The 17,167-nt window shown below is 38.3% G+C and overlaps 1 protein-coding gene across 2 annotated transcripts in view; it reads left to right on the top strand.

Annotated features, from left to right (window-relative positions):
- The window catches only part of LOC126253500 (uncharacterized), a 267,686-nt gene that overhangs the window by 235,951 nt on the left and 14,568 nt on the right, over positions 1–17,167 (top strand). For both annotated transcript variants that reach the window (XM_049954883.1, XM_049954884.1), the window contains 5 exons: positions 1,674–1,882; positions 2,418–2,594; positions 8,582–8,761; positions 12,713–12,895; positions 15,582–15,911. In XM_049954883.1, coding sequence (XP_049810840.1) covers positions 1,674–1,882; positions 2,418–2,594; positions 8,582–8,761; positions 12,713–12,895; positions 15,582–15,911 — 1,079 coding nt within the window. The remainder of the gene's footprint in view (positions 1–1,673; positions 1,883–2,417; positions 2,595–8,581; positions 8,762–12,712; positions 12,896–15,581; positions 15,912–17,167) is intronic.

Genomic DNA, 17,167 nt, shown 5'->3' on the forward strand with positions numbered 1-17,167 from the left:
TGGCACATGAAATGTGTTACCATTTTGTTTTTGAATATAAGCTTTATTGTCAATACAATCTGAAAGGAACATATACTACAATGAAGAGCTGTCCATGGAGATTTGTTCTAAGTCAGCACATGCTAAATGTGTCCACCATTTCGTTTCCTAACTTCCTTCAAATGAACACTGAAGTTAGTGATTACCCTATGGCACATGTCTTCTGTAATTTCACTGCAAGCTTAAAGAATAAGTCTTCTGAGCTCCATTAAATCGCATGGACGTTTCGGGAAAATTTTTTCCTTCGGGTACACCCAGAGAAAAAACTCACATAGATTGAGGTCTGGACTATTGGGGGGCCAATTTTGTCTGTCATTGAAGCAACCTGGAAACCTGAGTGAAATGATCTGCATGTCGAAATGCTCGTGTAAAAACTCCAACACAGTGTTTGCAGTATGTGGCCTTGCTCCATCTTGCATGTACCACTGCGTGTTGAAGGGCAAGGCAGTAGCAAGAAGCTGTGGAATGAAGCGATTGCGAAGCATGTTCAAATAACGCTCACTGTTCACAGTTTCTTCAAAGAAAAAGGGTCCAATAAGTCCGTGAATGGAAATTGCTGCCCACGCTGTAATCCTCGGAGCATAATGTTGTTGTTCATGAAGCACTTGAGGGTTTTCAGTGGCCCAAAAGCATACATTTTGTTTGTTAACCACACCGTCTAAATGAAAATGCACCTCGTCTGAAAACCAAATGTTGTTGAGAGTTTCTTCCCTATCCTCTGCCCCCTGAGCAAACAGTAGTCTCTGCTGCTTGTGTTCTTCAGTGAGCTTCTGTGCACAGGTAATCTTGTATGGGTACATATGGAGGTCACTTTTAAGAATGCGCTCAACGGAGCATCTGGATATTCCCAGTTGCACTGCTGCCTTTCTACATGATTTCTCGGGACTTCTCTGTACAGCAACTCGTACCACTTCAATATTCTCCAGCTAACAAACAGGCTTAGGCCAAGGTCACTTCGCTTCCAATACTGTTCCTTCCTGTACAAATTTATCGTACAACCTGTGGATGGTCTTCTTGCAAGGGACCCATTGTGTATTAAACTGTTGTCAAAAACGCCTCTGATTCACAACAAGGCTTTTCATTTCATGAAAAAGTAACACAATTGCCGATCATTGCTGTGTGGTCAATCTTCCATTGTCAGCCATTGCTGCTTACTAGTCTCCTAGCAGCAGTATCGTGAATTACACGTCATTTCGCAACTCAGTTGTTTTTCCAAGCTCTGCTGGTACTGCTGTAGAGATCCCAGCTGGATATCTAATGTGCATCGTAAATTGTGAAAGAAACAATTGGTAACACATTTGGTGTGCCACCCTGTAGTTTTTAAGTGTAGTTGTATGAGTAGGACTAAAAAATATTGTCTTGATTAATGTTAACACTGATCATATATACCTGTAAACTGAGCTGTTCTGTTTCATTTTGATAAAACAATAGTTCAAATTATGCAAGGAACATGTAACTAACTAATCACATAGACAAAGGACTGTGCAAAACTGCAGTGCCTAAAGAAATTTTTCATTATTTTCATGATATGCACTTTATGAGTGTCCCTTATATGTGCAACATCATTATGCACTAACATTTTCTGTACGTGAAGAGTATACTAAATGTATATTTAATTCAAAAATTAAATACAGGAGTGATGTCAATAGTCAGTACTGGATGGGTGCTGTGCGTGATCCGAAGGACAGAAACAACTGGAAGTGGCTTGATGGTGATGATGTGACAGTCTCATTTTGGAACTTGCCAGGAGGAAATGAAGACTGTGCACGATATGATGGCTCAAAAGGATGGCTGTGGTCTGATACTAACTGTCAAGCCAAACTTAACTATATTTGCCAACACCGTAAGTACTGTAACACACTGAGAAAATGCTAACCAAAGTATAATGCAGAATGTCACAGTTATTAAGTGAGAACTATTATAGGTAAAGCAGAAATAAAACATTACAACTCACAGACTTAAAAACAGTTTACTTTTGAAATTCACAGTAATTTCTTTGCTCATACATTTCTATTTTTTATATATGTTGCTTAAAGTATAATTAAAGTGAACTGAATTATTGACCAATTCTTATTTCCAACTGCTCCATCCATTATCAGGTTAAAAATATAGAATGCAATAGGATAATCTGCACGACTTTGTCAGATTTTCTCCTAGTAGCCTTTTCTCCATTAATACATTTTCCTACTGTTCTAGTTAATTTCTTTATTTTCACTTTTTTGTGTGTTCATTTCATCAATATTAATTTTAAATAGCCCCAATTATTCAATTATGACCAGTTTTCACATCCATATCACATGAAGCTAACTGTAATAAAACTTCTATTCTTATTGTCTCACTGGGGAAAAATATTTCTAAGAGATGTATATTCCCTCTAGAACCCAAGGCCTGTGGGCGTCCAGAGCAGCCACCCAATTCAACTATGATTGCAAAGAACTTCAATGTTGGATCAATTGTCGAATATCAATGTGATCCTGGTCATCTGCTGGTTGGGCCATCAACACGCACATGTCTTACAACAGGTTTCTACAATGAATTTCCACCAGTGTGCAAACGTAAGTCTTATAGGTCACTAAGAATAATCAGTTAAAATGTTACAGCTCTGTTGTACACTCCAGTTATAAAAGTGTCTATAATAAAATGAAAATAATTATTGCACCCTCAAAAGGAGCAACATTCTATTTCAACAAATGTCTATTTTACTGGTTTTCATAATTTTTTTACTTTTATTTCATTTTATTAAGAGTTTTGTGAACCCAACAGCATTAGAGTTGTTAGGATATGGAATGAGTCAATGTTTTTATAGTATTTATAATCATGAATTTTTCATAAAATTTACAATAATGGATACAGTGGAGCAGAATATGGTGGATTCATGATTCATATCAACTAACCCTGCACCATAAAACATGAAAATAAATAAGGTACAAAATACAAGACATCAGAATTAATATTTACCCATACATTATGAGATGTTCATATTAGCAATATCTAAATATTTGAAAATCAACACTGGTATCCATGCAACAGCATATGCTGTCTAATATGTTACAAAACACCATGCATAGACATGGGATTTTTCTGGGGGCTCTTACCTCAGGTTCTACTGCTGACAGAAAAATGGGGTCAAGCCTTTTAGATAGCACTTGGGCTAGGGACCATTTATACCCAACAGAAGGATCATCTTCGAGTCATTATCCTACAGCACTGGGTCAAAGTATAAATGTTATACACTTCCTCCTGCTTAAGCAAATGAAGCAAATCAACTGATGCAGTCTATAATGGGCCTTAAGGAGTATATGGAGGCACCATCATAGTTAGTAGGCAGTTCCTTAGAAAACCTAAAAAAATGGTCTTTTTTGTCATTTCTTTGGGACTAAAACTGAGCCACGGATTCCAAGATGACTATGCTGAAGTTTTTATGGTATATATTTTTCCAATATTCCAGCCTCAAACAACCTTGAAAATTTTCTTCATATCTCTATCCATTACCAAGATACAGAGTTACTTTTACATGTAAAATACGCATGTAAAATCTGGTATGAGGCGAAATCTCAATAATAAAAAATTGCATCAAATTGCTCAAATTTTAACATTACATTCTCTAGGCAATTATCTAAAAGCGCCGTCTTCATATTTTAAAAAATCTACATTAGTTCATGAGCTATTCCTTAGAACCCCCCTCCCCAAAAAAAAGGCTTCTTTACCATTTTTGTACCAAAACTGAGCCACAGATTCCAAGATGGCTATACAGAGCAAATGACTGTCATTTTATGACATATTCCTAAGATCCCAATCTCAAATATTCTTGAAAATTTCCTTTATATCTTTATCCATTTCTGAGATATAGAGATTCAAAATTATTAGCTCATGGGTGGTTCCTTAGAGAAACCCAAAGAAAGTGTTTTTTTACCATTTTTTTCATACCAAAACAAAGCCATGAATTCCAAGATGGATATGCACAACAAATGATTGAAATTTTTACAATGTATTCCTAAGATTCCAGTCTTGAGCAACAACCTTGAAAATTTTATTGATCTCTTTGTCCATTTCCAAGATGCAGAGGTTCAAAGTTACCTTACAGGCACATGTAAAATACGCACATACAAATCTGGTGGGAGGCAAAACATAAATAATAAACAGCAGCAGAAAATTGCTCAGATTTTAAAATTATACACACATCAAAAAACGTTTTGCATCACCTTGGTTCCGAGAGTTCCACAGTCTGCCCAGAAAATTGGAATAGAGATCAACGTAAACAGCATTTTTGCCCTTTTTATTTCTAATGAAAACCGCACATTGCACATTGTACCACTATACAGCGAGACCTTCCTGAGATGGTGGTCCAAATTGCTGCACACACTGGTACCTCTAATACCCAGTAGCACCTCCTCTTGCATTGATGCATGCCTGTATTCGTCGTGGCATACTATCCACAAGTTCATCAACGCACTGTTGGTCCCCATTGTTCCACTCCTAAACAGTGACTCAGCGTAGATCCCTCAGAGTGGTTGGTGGGGCACATCATCTATAAACAGCCCTTTTCAATCTCTCCCAGGCATGTTTGATAGGATTCATGTCTGGAGAACATGCTGGCCACTCTAGTCGAGCGATGTCGTTATCCTAAAGGAAATCATTCACAAGATGTGCATGATGGAGGTGCAAATATTCATCCATGAAGATGAATGCCAATATGCTGCCGATGTGGTTGCACTATTGGTCGTAGGATGGCATTCACATATCGTACAGCCATTACAATGCTTTCCATGACCACCGTGGCGTAACTCAGCCCCACATAGTGCCACCTCAAAACAGCAGGGAACCTCCACCTTGCTGCACTCACTGGATAGTGTGTCCAAGGTGTTCAGCCTGATCAGGTGGCTTCCAAACACATTTTCAACAATTGACTGGTTGAAGACATATGTGACACTGATTTGTGAAGAGAATGTGATGCCAGCCCTGAGCAGTCCATTCAGCATGATGTTGGGGGTGGACCTCACCATGGATGACGGGAGTACCGACAGGCTCTCAGATCATGAAACTGCACCATGATAAAATAATGAGAGTCAAAACTTACTGGTACTTTTAAGTACCGTCAGGCAACAAAGGGTTAAATAACAGTAAGCCAGAATGACGTACTCTACCTCTACACCATACTTCTCAAGCCATCTGACGGTGTGTGGCGGAGGGTACCTTGAGTACCTCTATCGGTTCTCCCTTCTATTCCAGTCTCGTATTGTTCGCGGAAAGAAGGATTGTCGGTATGCCTCTGTGGGGGCTCTAATCTCTCTGATTTTATCCTCATGGTCTCTTTGCGAGATATACGTAGGAGGGAGCAATATACTGCTTGACTCCTCGGTGAAGATATGTTCTCGAAACTTCAACAAAAGCCCGTACCGAGCTACTGAGCATTCTCCTACAGAGTCTTTCACTGGAGTTTATCATCTCCGTAACGCTTTCGCGATTACTAAATGATCCTGTAACGAAGTGCGCTGCTCTCCGTTGGATCTTCTCTATCTCTTCTATCAACCCTATCTGGTACGGATCCCACACCGGTGAGCAGTATTCAAGCAGTGGGAGAACAAGTGTACTGTAACCTACTTGAAATGAGCAGTGATGTCATACTTCTAATTAATACTTCTAATACTTCTAATTAAATCACTGCCTTTGCTTTCAACATGTCACCACTGATCAGTAGAGCTGCAGCACATTTTCGCTGCAACACGTCAAAAGAGCCTTTTCCAAATCCATGTGTCTCCCTTCTTGTTGACAGCCATGTTTAATTGATTTTGCACAAATTTTAAAAACTCATTCAAAATACTGTTTCTTTTGCAGATGACTGTACATAATGTGGTATAGGCAACTCCTAAGTCTGAAGCAATTTCAGATTTATTTTTGTGTGGATTAGTATCCACCTATTTATTTTTGTGTGGATTAGTATCCACCTCTCATATGTTCTTTACTTTCTAATTCAATGTGTAACTTTTCCTTTTCCTGTTCTTCCTGGCTGATTGAAAGTGACTGAAAGACAGTACCACTGTTCAACAATAAATGTCTGCCAGAGACTTTTAATTTCTTGATTGTTACCATGAAAGAAATTCTCATGTTAAAAATGACAGTGCCAGGAGTGTATTATTTTTCTATGTTACACACAGTGGTTAACTGTGGCTTTGTTCTTTGTCTCCATGGCACTTCCTGCTCACTTTTATTGCATAATGAAGTGTTTTTGCCAGGGAATGGTAGGATCAATGTACACATGCAAGAACATCGCAGAGTCCATTTGCTGCATTTATTGTCCATTACATTTTATATTTATGTCATCTTTTTCTTTCTGTGTCGCACCAAATTGTCCATAACCAGTATCTTTTTACATTCATACAGTGTCTATTATAGCTAAATCAGTTGAGGACATCATTAAGTACACTGTTATCATAGGTATCCAAGTTTTTTCTCTCCTGTTTTATCTACCAGAGGAGAAGTATTATCTGCAAACAGGCTGAACCTGCTTACCATAGTGGTAGAGTGGGAAGCCATTTATAAATGTAAGAAACACAAGCACCCCAACACTACCCCATGTGGTGCTCCAATGTTGACTGTCATCATTCCATTACTGTGTCATCCTCTGTTTCCTGTCTGTTGGACAAGACTGCATCCATGTCACCATTATTCCACTTACGCACATAATTCTGTTTCATTAAGCAGCATTTTATACTTGGCACAGTCAAAAGCCTGGCTTCATCTGTCTGAAATTCATTGTTTTTCAGAACAGCATTACTCAACAATAGGGACAGAAAAAGTGTGATGGATGTAAGATTTGCAAGTCCATAAAAAACATGTAAACAGCTTATTTGGTTAGGATGACTCATAAAGTGTTTGTAGAAAACAGCTGAATGACTCCAGTGACTGAACAATACAATATACTATGGTATTAAATAAGATTTAAGTAAGAAGTCATTCATCCAAAGCAAGATACTGTCTGTAAAAAGTAACAGATTTGCACGCAAATAACAATTTTACATGATAAACACTAATTTTGACTAATTATTTCAGAATATATATACATGCACAAACATGTGAACATTTTTTGGATCCTGTGATAGGTAACATATATTGTAATGTTGTTGTTAAGAGGGAACACCAAGTAGTGGACTCCACTTGCAGGGATTACCATACTCAAATAATTCTCTTAAATGGCTATTGTTCATCCCCAAACAATGGAAAATCCAGGATGGAATAATGACAATATTATGAAAAGGATGGATTGCTACTCACCACAGAATGGAGAAGTTGTGTCACAGATAGCCACAACAAACAGAGTGTCAAACATGTATGCTTTCAGCCAAAAAGGACTTCATCCAAATTGTTTTTCTGTTGTGCTTATGTGTGACTCAGCGTCTTCACTATATGGAGAGTGCAGTCTATTGTTCATCTTCTTGATTCTGTTTAAATCTTGTTTCATTTTAAGAACTGTGAGCTGTTTCCACAAAATACTAATCATGATCAATTCAATGGCCACTTTATGTTGCAAGACAGCAAACTTAATGAAACTCTGAAAATCTGTTGCATCTTACATTGTTTATGGCAAACACATTTACAAAGAATTAGCACTATAGCCATTTGTTTTCAAACTATTTTTACCAACATGAATTTTAAAATAGAATACAAGCATCATGGATCATAATTGGAAATATAGTGTTAGCAATTACCACCTGTATAGGACGCCACAACGTATGCAATTTAATTGAATGTATGAACTGTGGAAAACACTAGACACTATAAAATTGAAAATTTATCACTCAGAATACCTTTAAATTCATACAAAAATGACTCACTGTTTTAGAATAACAAACGTGAACATTTTTGAGATCCTGTGATAGGTAACATATGTTGCAATGTTGTTGTTAAGAGGGAACACCAAGTAGTGGACTCCATTTGCAGGCATTTTTGTCACTTGTATATGTTTTGAACTAATAGTATCTTCTTTACAATAATTAATTAATGTTCAAGGACCAATATTTCCCTCATTACCTTACAAGCTGGATCTAACTGTGGTAACTGTTCTTGCAATTACTGCTGCCTTGGTAAGGTAATAGAATGTAGGATTACTTTCAACTCTTGAAATATATCTTTCACAGCGAATGTCTAAGATTGCAATACCAATCACAAGTAAAATAATTCTTAATACATGATGTAGCCATTTAAAAACTCCTTGATGTGTCAAGCTGTGTATCTGAAAATAATTTTGTTATTTCGTTTTAAAGATGCACAGCATTGTTCACAATAATGGATATTTTTACTGAATTCCCATTCACACAACCAAAAAGCACGAAAGGATTAAGCTGTAAAACAACAAAAGAGTGAAAGGAGTTGATCTGTTTCCTAGTAGTATAACCTCTTGCTACATTGCAGAACTAAAAGATTATATTCTTTAGAATATATAATAGAGAACATACATTTGTTAAAATTCTATAAATGGCCTAACTCTGAACTATACTTATTCCAGCTACTTTGAAACCAGTTGCTGATATGTGTCTGTTTGCAGGTATTGAATGTGGCTTCCCAGCAGATATAACCAACGGTCGTTATCAGCTGCTTAACAGAACTGTTACATATTTGAGTCAAGTTGAATATTCTTGTGATGATGGCCATGAAATGATTGGTCGAGCTTTGCTTACATGTGATGTTGATGAACGATGGAATGGACCTCCACCATTCTGCCAAGGTCAGTATTCACTGCATGTGTCATGACTTGAAATGCTGTAACATGAAACAGTATACATTGTTAGCCCAGATAGGAGTGAGAAAGTGTATAATTAAAGTGCCATTTCCCAAGGGAGTAGTCCTTGTAGAAAAACTGGAGTAAACTGGTTAAGAGGAAGGTTTTTGTTTGAAGATGATCCATGGTCTAACATCCTGAAATAGCTCTGACAGGAGAAAAAAAAGATGCATGAAACTTTCATGCTCCGCCAAAGTTTTGAAGAAGACCTGCAAATAACATTTGTAGGATCAAGAAGATCTTTAATTTTTGATTGACTGTGCTTAAGCATAAATTTCCGGTTAAATTATGTAGCCATTGGGTACTATCACATTTAGTAACAGAGGAGCAGAAAGTTGGGTAGATCAGTTGATTTCAAGTAATGCTTAAAAGATTCAGCAGAGGACACACTGAGGATTTCATATGAAAATTGATTACTAACTAGACATGGTTACAGCAGTACAAACTGAAAGGAAAATACTGCTCTTACACTTTTTTATGCTTTCCAGATGAGGTGCTGCCCATTAAGGTGAAATAGGTTTCTTGTTGTACTTCATGATGACCAGACATTTTAACACAGTTCTTCTGGGTACCAAATATTCATTTGCTGATGACTGGTGGGTGACATACTGATTACCTTAGGTCTTTCTTCCTCCACTCTGAAGTGTACAGATTGAAAGAAGTCATCACATCCTGCATTATGACAAATTCAAGGGGTGATCAGAAACTAAGGTTACAATCCCATAATTCCTGGAGTTTCATCTGTTATGGAGAAATTAGTAGTGTGCTGTAATTCTGATTGAAGCACTTGGCAACTGTGCGGAGCTTCAGCCACCTGCCACCTACAGCACTAGTTGTAGTAAACACAAATGGCAACTCATTTGGAAAACTGGTCTCGTGAAGAATTCTGCTCAGCTATTCAATTTCTATGGACAAAACATGTAACAACTGCTGAAATTTACTGGCAGCTGGTAGAGGTTTATGTAGAGCTATAATGTCTTGTAAGCATGTTGTACAATGGTGTCAAAAGTTTGTGGTTCCTAGAGAAAACGTCACCAACAAGGATCACAGTGGCTGACCCAGCCCAGCATCAACAGATTTGAACACAGCTTGTGTGAAGGAGCTGATTCAGGACAACAGGAGGATCTCATTATGGAATATGATGGTGAAATTGGGAATGTCATTCAGAAGCATTCATCACATTGTTCACAATATTCTGCAGCACCGGAAAGTTTGTTCCCTATGGGTTCCACAAAATTTGTCCAACCAACACAAGAGGCTGTAGCACCATACATCAATGTGTTTCATGACACTGCTCCATAAGTGTAAACCAACACCTTGTGTATGTAGTTTAATAGACAGTAAATGAGCATAGGTGTTCATGCTAACTATATTTGAAAAAAATTTGTGCCTAATTTTTTAATCGGGTCCCAGAAATAGATACAACTGAAAACAATGTCTCAGCTTTTGTCCAGCTAAGAACAGTCTACAGTGATTATTGAGTCTTAAATAATCATCCAAACTTCTTTTACAATGACCTGAATGGTACCTATGATGACAGTCTTTACTAGTCATGATGTAACAGCATGCCTTTATGCAGTACTTCTTTACAGGTGGTATGAGAAAGGCATTGTAATGTGAGGACATAATGGATGAATCACACTCCTATCTATGTTATAACCAACTGAAACATGCACTACAACCAATAGCTCAGAAACATTCCACCAGCTGTGCCAGAGTAGTTTATGGATTACCAAAGCTCCAGGGTCCAATAGAACCCCAATCATTTTCTGTACTGAAATTGTGGCTGAGTTAGCCTTTCTTTCAACCATTATCTGCTGTAGATTTCCAAACAAAAGAACCATCCCCAGCAGTTGGAAGAAATTATAGATGACACCAGTCTACAAGATAGATAGAACTAATCCCAGAACTATCACCCAATATCCTTGACACCCTTTTGGTGTATAATCTTAGAACATACTGTGAGCTCAAACAGAATAAAATGTCTTGAGCCCCAGAGTGACCTCCACCATGCCAACCAGCATGGCTTCTGAAATTAGTGATCATGTGAAAACCAAATCACAATTTTCTCACATGACATACTGTAAGCCATGCATAAATGCAGTCTTAGTAGATGCAGTATTTTCCTCAGTTTCTAAAAACCATTTGATACAGTACCATACCTATGCTTATTATTAAAAATACAATCATATTGGACATAAAGTGAAATTTGTGGCTGGACTGAGGATTCCATGGTAGGGAGACTGCAGCATGTTACCTTGGATAAAGAGCCAACAACACATATAGAGGTAATTTCAGGTGTGCCCCAGAGAAGTGTGTTGGGACCCTTGATGTTTATGTTGTATATTAATGACTTTGCACACAATATAATTAGTAAGCCAGACTTTTCACAGATGATGCAATTGTCTGTAATTAAGAACTGTCTGAAAAAAGCTGCACAAATGCTCAGTCAGATCTTAATAGGATTCCAAATTGGTACAAACACTTGTCAACTGATTTTAAATGTTTAAGACTGTAGAACTCAACAAAATGGGAAAAGATACTATATTATGACAACAGTATCAATGTATCACAATGGAATTGGCCAACTGATGCAAACACCTGGGTGGAGGGATTTGAAATGGAATGATCAGACAGGCTCTATCATGGAAAAGCAGTTAGATTCATTACAATGTCCACAGAGGCATTTAATAGACATTTTTCCCACATTCCACACATAAATGGAAGGGGAAGAAACCCCAATAACTGGTACAATGTGAAGTACCATCTTCCAAGGGTGTTGGTGTAATAGGAAACATGGTAGAAGAGAAGTAGTGTGAGAGTGGCATGAGAAATTTTACAACACAGCTTTTGTGAAGGCCTGACAGCATGTCAGTGCCTTGAGCAAATGTGCCTGTGTCTGGAGATATCCACATCACTTTACAATAGTACACATCATATCCATATCAAATTACCATATTAAGATGGTTCAGTGAATTCCAGAGGGATATCTTAAGTCTCATTTAGTCAGGTTCCTCTCAGAATATGCTGATACAGTAGACCCAACTTCAGCAATCATATACAACCACTCACTCGTAGAAAGATCCAAACCAGATTGGAAAGTTGCACAAGTAACACTAATGCTGAAGAAAGGAAACAGGACTATCCGCTGAATTACAGACCAATAACACTAATGTTCATTTGTAGTACGATTTTTGAACATATACTATGTTTGAACATTATGAATTACCACAAAGGAAATGATCTATTGGAAACAGCCAACAAAGGTTGGTTGGTTTGGGGGAGGGGACCAAACAGCAGGGTCATCTGTGCCTTCAGATTAGGGAAGCATGGGGAAGAAAATCGGATGTGCCCTTTCAAAGGAACCAGCCTGGCATTTGCCTGAAGTTGTTTAGGGAAATCATGGAAAACTGTTTTCTTTACAGCAAGACTTCTTTAATAGTGAAAGTTTTTCAAGAAATACTGTTCTTTAGGAGAATATTTGATAATTTCACTATCATTTCATTTCTGGCAATAAAAACAACAGGACAAGGATATCCTGACATGTTGGTTATTGACAAGAAGTGTAAGATTATGACTTCAGAACATGTACATTTGCCATTTGTTTCCACTAAGATTTGCTGGAACTTGTCTACTGCTTTCTCCTACAAGTCTTTGTGAGTCCTCTAATGTGTGCTGTTATTAATGGAAGCAATATAAATAGATAAACTAAGAGAAAGAATATATGGTACCTGTATTTAGAAAGCATTACATTTATACTCTTCTAGAGTGCTATCACATATGGCTGCATTATAAGTTATTGTTTAAGTTACTCACAATGTGTAACAAAACAAAGAAATATCATTAATGAGCTGTTATTTTCTTTTTTTTTTTTTTTTTTTTGTTTGTTCCTGACAGCTATTGAGTGTGAAGAACCACCTTCAATAGAAAATGGACACTACTCTCTCAGCAACAATGCTACCATTGTAGGGACAGTGGTAGAATATCACTGCATGTCACCACATTTTAAACTTGTTGGACCCAAGCAGATTCAATGCATGTCCAATGGCCTATATGATCAGCCACCTCCAGTATGCAAAGGTAAAGTCTGATTATATAATAAATCTTATTAAACTGCTCAGGATGAGAAAAGACCACACTTTTACACATGCCAATTTATAAAAATGTCAGACAGCTACTAATATGTGACAAACATGAACAAAATCATTTAAGTTATATCCGAAATATCCCTGCCATAACTGCCTGGTGAGCTTTGGGTATCACATCACACTGGCAATTCCACTTTTGTGCACAATATTTCAGTGACTGGTCAATCAATGAGGTATCTATGAACACACTAAAAATCTCTATGTATTGCAAAGAGAAGATTACACTATGTCACCTGCTGAGGCCTCTTTGTGCTCCATACACATGGTGAACACAATGAAACTCCAGTGTGTGGTACCATGGAAAGTATCTTCTACCATTCACAGTAATTTGAAGAGTAAAGGTGTAGATGGATTTACATTAATTCCATAGCTGGATGTACCCCAGGCAGCAAATTTCAGGGTGACCACTCACACCACTTAGCAAAATAGTGCCAATTTAAGAGCTCTGCATCAAAATGGAATTGTTAACTCTACTAGCTATCCAAAAACACACAATCTAATAATGAGACTGCATTTTGGTCAGTAAGTAATAAAATAAAGTTGAGTCAGGCACCTGTCTGTCTGTACTTGAGTCTTGATGAAACTATGGGGAAAACTTGAATGAAACTTTGAAATGAGTGTGGAATTGTTGACAGACATGTTAATTAATAACCATTTTCGAATCCCTACTCCCCATGAGTGTTAAAAATTTATAATGTATGAGTAAAGCAAAAGATTAAAAACACAGCAAAGGAAGAGTAAAACATATAGGTATTGGAGAGAAGGAAATTTGTTTCAAAATATAGGTCAAGAGAGGCATGAGGTGCTGAAGAGGGTTTTGAAGAAAAAATACACAGATATACCAAGAATTCCACAATACTGCTAGTAACCAGCTGTTAGCAATTAATATATCAAGGTGAGAGCTAACTGAAAAGAAATTACTAGGTGTAAATGAAAAACCAAGACAAATGTGTTTTTTGCTATTAATCACCTTCGTAGTTGACTGGTGACAATCTGAAGACTTCAGGCTACTATAATTTTGTGTTCTGCCACTGCCAGTCTTAGAGATTAAACAATGCTATGTGCAGCAGCATTGTTTTACCACTTGTCAAATGTAGTGTGTGATTTTACTAATATACAGGGCTATTACAAATGATTGAAGCGATTTCATAAATTCACTGTAGCTCCATTCATTGACATATGGTCACGACAAACTACAGATACGTAGAAAAACTCATAAAGTTTTGTTCGGCTGAAGCCGCACTTCAGGTTTCTGCCGCCAGACCGCTCGAGAGCGCAGTGAGACAAAATGGCGACAGGAGCCGAGAAAGCGTATGTCGGACTTGAAATGCACTCACATCAGTCAGTCATAACAGTGCAACGACACTTCAGGACGAAGTTCAACAAAGATCCACCAACTGCTAACTCCATTCGGCGATGGTATGCGCAGTTTAAAGCTTCTGGATGCCTCTGTAAGCGGAAATCAACGGGTCGGCCTGCAGTGAGCGAAGAAACGGTTGAACGCGTGTGTGTAAGTTTCACGCGTAGCCCGCGGACATGCTGGAAAATTGGCTTATGCCACAACTGGAGACCGACAGCGCCGACTTCATCTTTCAACAGGATGGTGCTCCACCGCACTTCCATCATGATGTTCGGCATTTCTTAAATAGGAGATTGGAAAACCGATGGATCGGTCGTGGTGGAGATCATGATCAGCAATTCATGTCATGGCCTCCACGCTCTCCCAACTTAACCCCATGCGATTTCTTTCTGTGGGGTTATGTGAAAGATTCAGTGTTTAAACCTCCTCTACCAAGAAACGTGCCAGAACTGCGAGCTCGCATCAACGATGCTTTCGAACTCATTGATGGGGACTTGCTACGCCGAGTGTGGGAGGAACTTCATTATCGGCTTGATGTCTGCCGAATCACTAAAGGGGCACATATAGAACATTTGTGAATGCCTAAAAAAACTTTTTGAGTTTTTGTATGTGTGTGCAAAGCATTGTGAAAATATCTCAAATAATAAAGTTATTGTAGAGCTGTGAAATCGCTTCAATCATTTGTAATAACCCTGTATGTTTGGGGTGTTAGTGCTGGAAAATTAATGAAGCAGTTCCTGTTCCATTGGGGGTACTAATTTATAATTCCTTGGAGAGGAAATTGCTTCATTCACTTCTCACAAGTGCTACCTCCATCCCTCCCCACATTAGTGCTCAAGAAAACACTTACTGACCATGTAATACCTTGGAGAACTGGTGTTATTTCCTGTAGCATACTCAGTAATAACATATTACAATGATTAAGACATTCTGGCTGCTGCTCAAATGGGTTTCCTTGGTAAGCCCAAATTTTCATTTTCAAGACATCTTTAGGAAGGGGAGAGTGTGTCTACCTCCCATGAAACTGTCCTACACAGATAGACACAAAATGTTGGGTTCATCGAGTAAATACAGATGACAGCAGCAAAACAGGCTGGAAAATCTAAATTATTTGTTTGTTGCAACCTCCATAGGTTGCTTAGTTGAAAGATTTAATTTATTTTTATTTAAATATATTATTAAACATAGGTTTAGATGTATTAAGGGGAACTGCATTAATGATGTTTACAATGCTTTTCTGACTTGTATCACACTACAGAAGAAGTGAAGCCAACAAATGCAGTACCTCCAACAAGAGCAACAAAACCACCAGCAAGGACAAGAACTCCAGCAAATGTTGCTCCAACAGCTCGTCCAACTATTTATGGACCAACTGTTATCAGTCCTGTAAGCAGAACAACAGCAGCTGATATATCTACTAGTGGCTATGAGGTTAACTTGGCCAACACTCCTCAGCCTGATGCTTCACGCCCACAGGACAATGAAGTTCCAGACAGTGTAAATATCAAGAGCAGCTTGCCAGATGCTGACATTGCCCACTCTGTAATTGAGGAGAAACGTGAAACAGTGGGAGCCAGACTTAACCTTGGTAAGTATGCTGTACGTTTGTTATGGTGTATGGCCATGTTGAGATCTATCACAAAAAATATATGAGAAATATATAAGACATTTGTTAATGAAGCAAACATGTTTTCTGAAAAAGTTCACAAAAATCAAAATTAACTAAAAGAATGCTGTTTAACACTTAAACAAGGTGCAATTTCTTTAATACATTTATTTCACAAAGATGGAAAAATATCCACTGAACACAAACGACTATTACTATATTTTCAAATTTATGAAAGCACTTCCCACACAAGTTTTTTGTGATGTTTGTAATCCCAGTATGAAGTATTTGTAATCCCAGTACAAGTATTCATTAACTACATATAAGATTCAATTTTTATCGAACAAATACTCTTTATAACAATACCAGAGAAGGAAAGTTGCTACTCACCATAAAGCAGAGATGCTGAGTTGCGATAGGCACAACAAAAAGATTCACACAATTATAGCTTTTGGCCACTAAGGCCTTTGTCAGCAGTAGACAAACATACACACACGCACACACACACTCATGCAAACACCACTTCTGTCTGTAGTCTCAGAGAACTGAAACAACACTGCAAGCAGCAGCACCAGTGCATGATGGAAGTGGTGACTGGGTGTGGGTAAGGAGGAAGCTGGGGTGGGGAGGGGGAGGGATAGTATGGCAGGAGTGCAGACAGTGAAGTGTTGCATTTTAGATGGAGGGCAGGAGAGAAGGTTTGGAGGGGGGAGGGGATAAGTAGCGGAAAGGAGAGAAATAAAAAGAAATTAAAAGACTGGGTGTGGCGGTGAAATGGCGGCGGTGTAGTGCTGGAATGGGAACAGGACCTACACCATATACTTGTCCATCCTTACACAACCCCTGCTCCCAATCCCTTACCTCATGGCTCATACCCCTATAATAGACCTAGATGCAAAACGTGTCCCATACATCCTCCTACCACCACCTACTCCAGTCCAGTCACTAACATCACCTATCCCATCAAAGGCAGGGCTACCTGTGAAACCAGTCATGTGATTTACAAGCTAAGCTGCAACCACTGTATGCATTCTATGTAGCCATGACAATCAACAAGCTGTCTGTCCACATGAACAGCCACCGACAAACTGTGACCAAAAACCAAGTGGACCACCCTGTTGCTGAACATGCTGCCGAACGTAATCTCCCTCATCTCAATGACTGCTTCACAGCCTGTGCCATATGGATCCTTCCCACCAACACCAGCTTTTCTGAATTGTGCAGGTGGGAACTTTCCC

The sequence above is a fragment of the Schistocerca nitens genome, chromosome 1, assembly GCF_023898315.1.
Source record: "Schistocerca nitens isolate TAMUIC-IGC-003100 chromosome 1, iqSchNite1.1, whole genome shotgun sequence".
Taxonomy (NCBI): Eukaryota; Metazoa; Arthropoda; class Insecta; order Orthoptera; family Acrididae; genus Schistocerca; species Schistocerca nitens.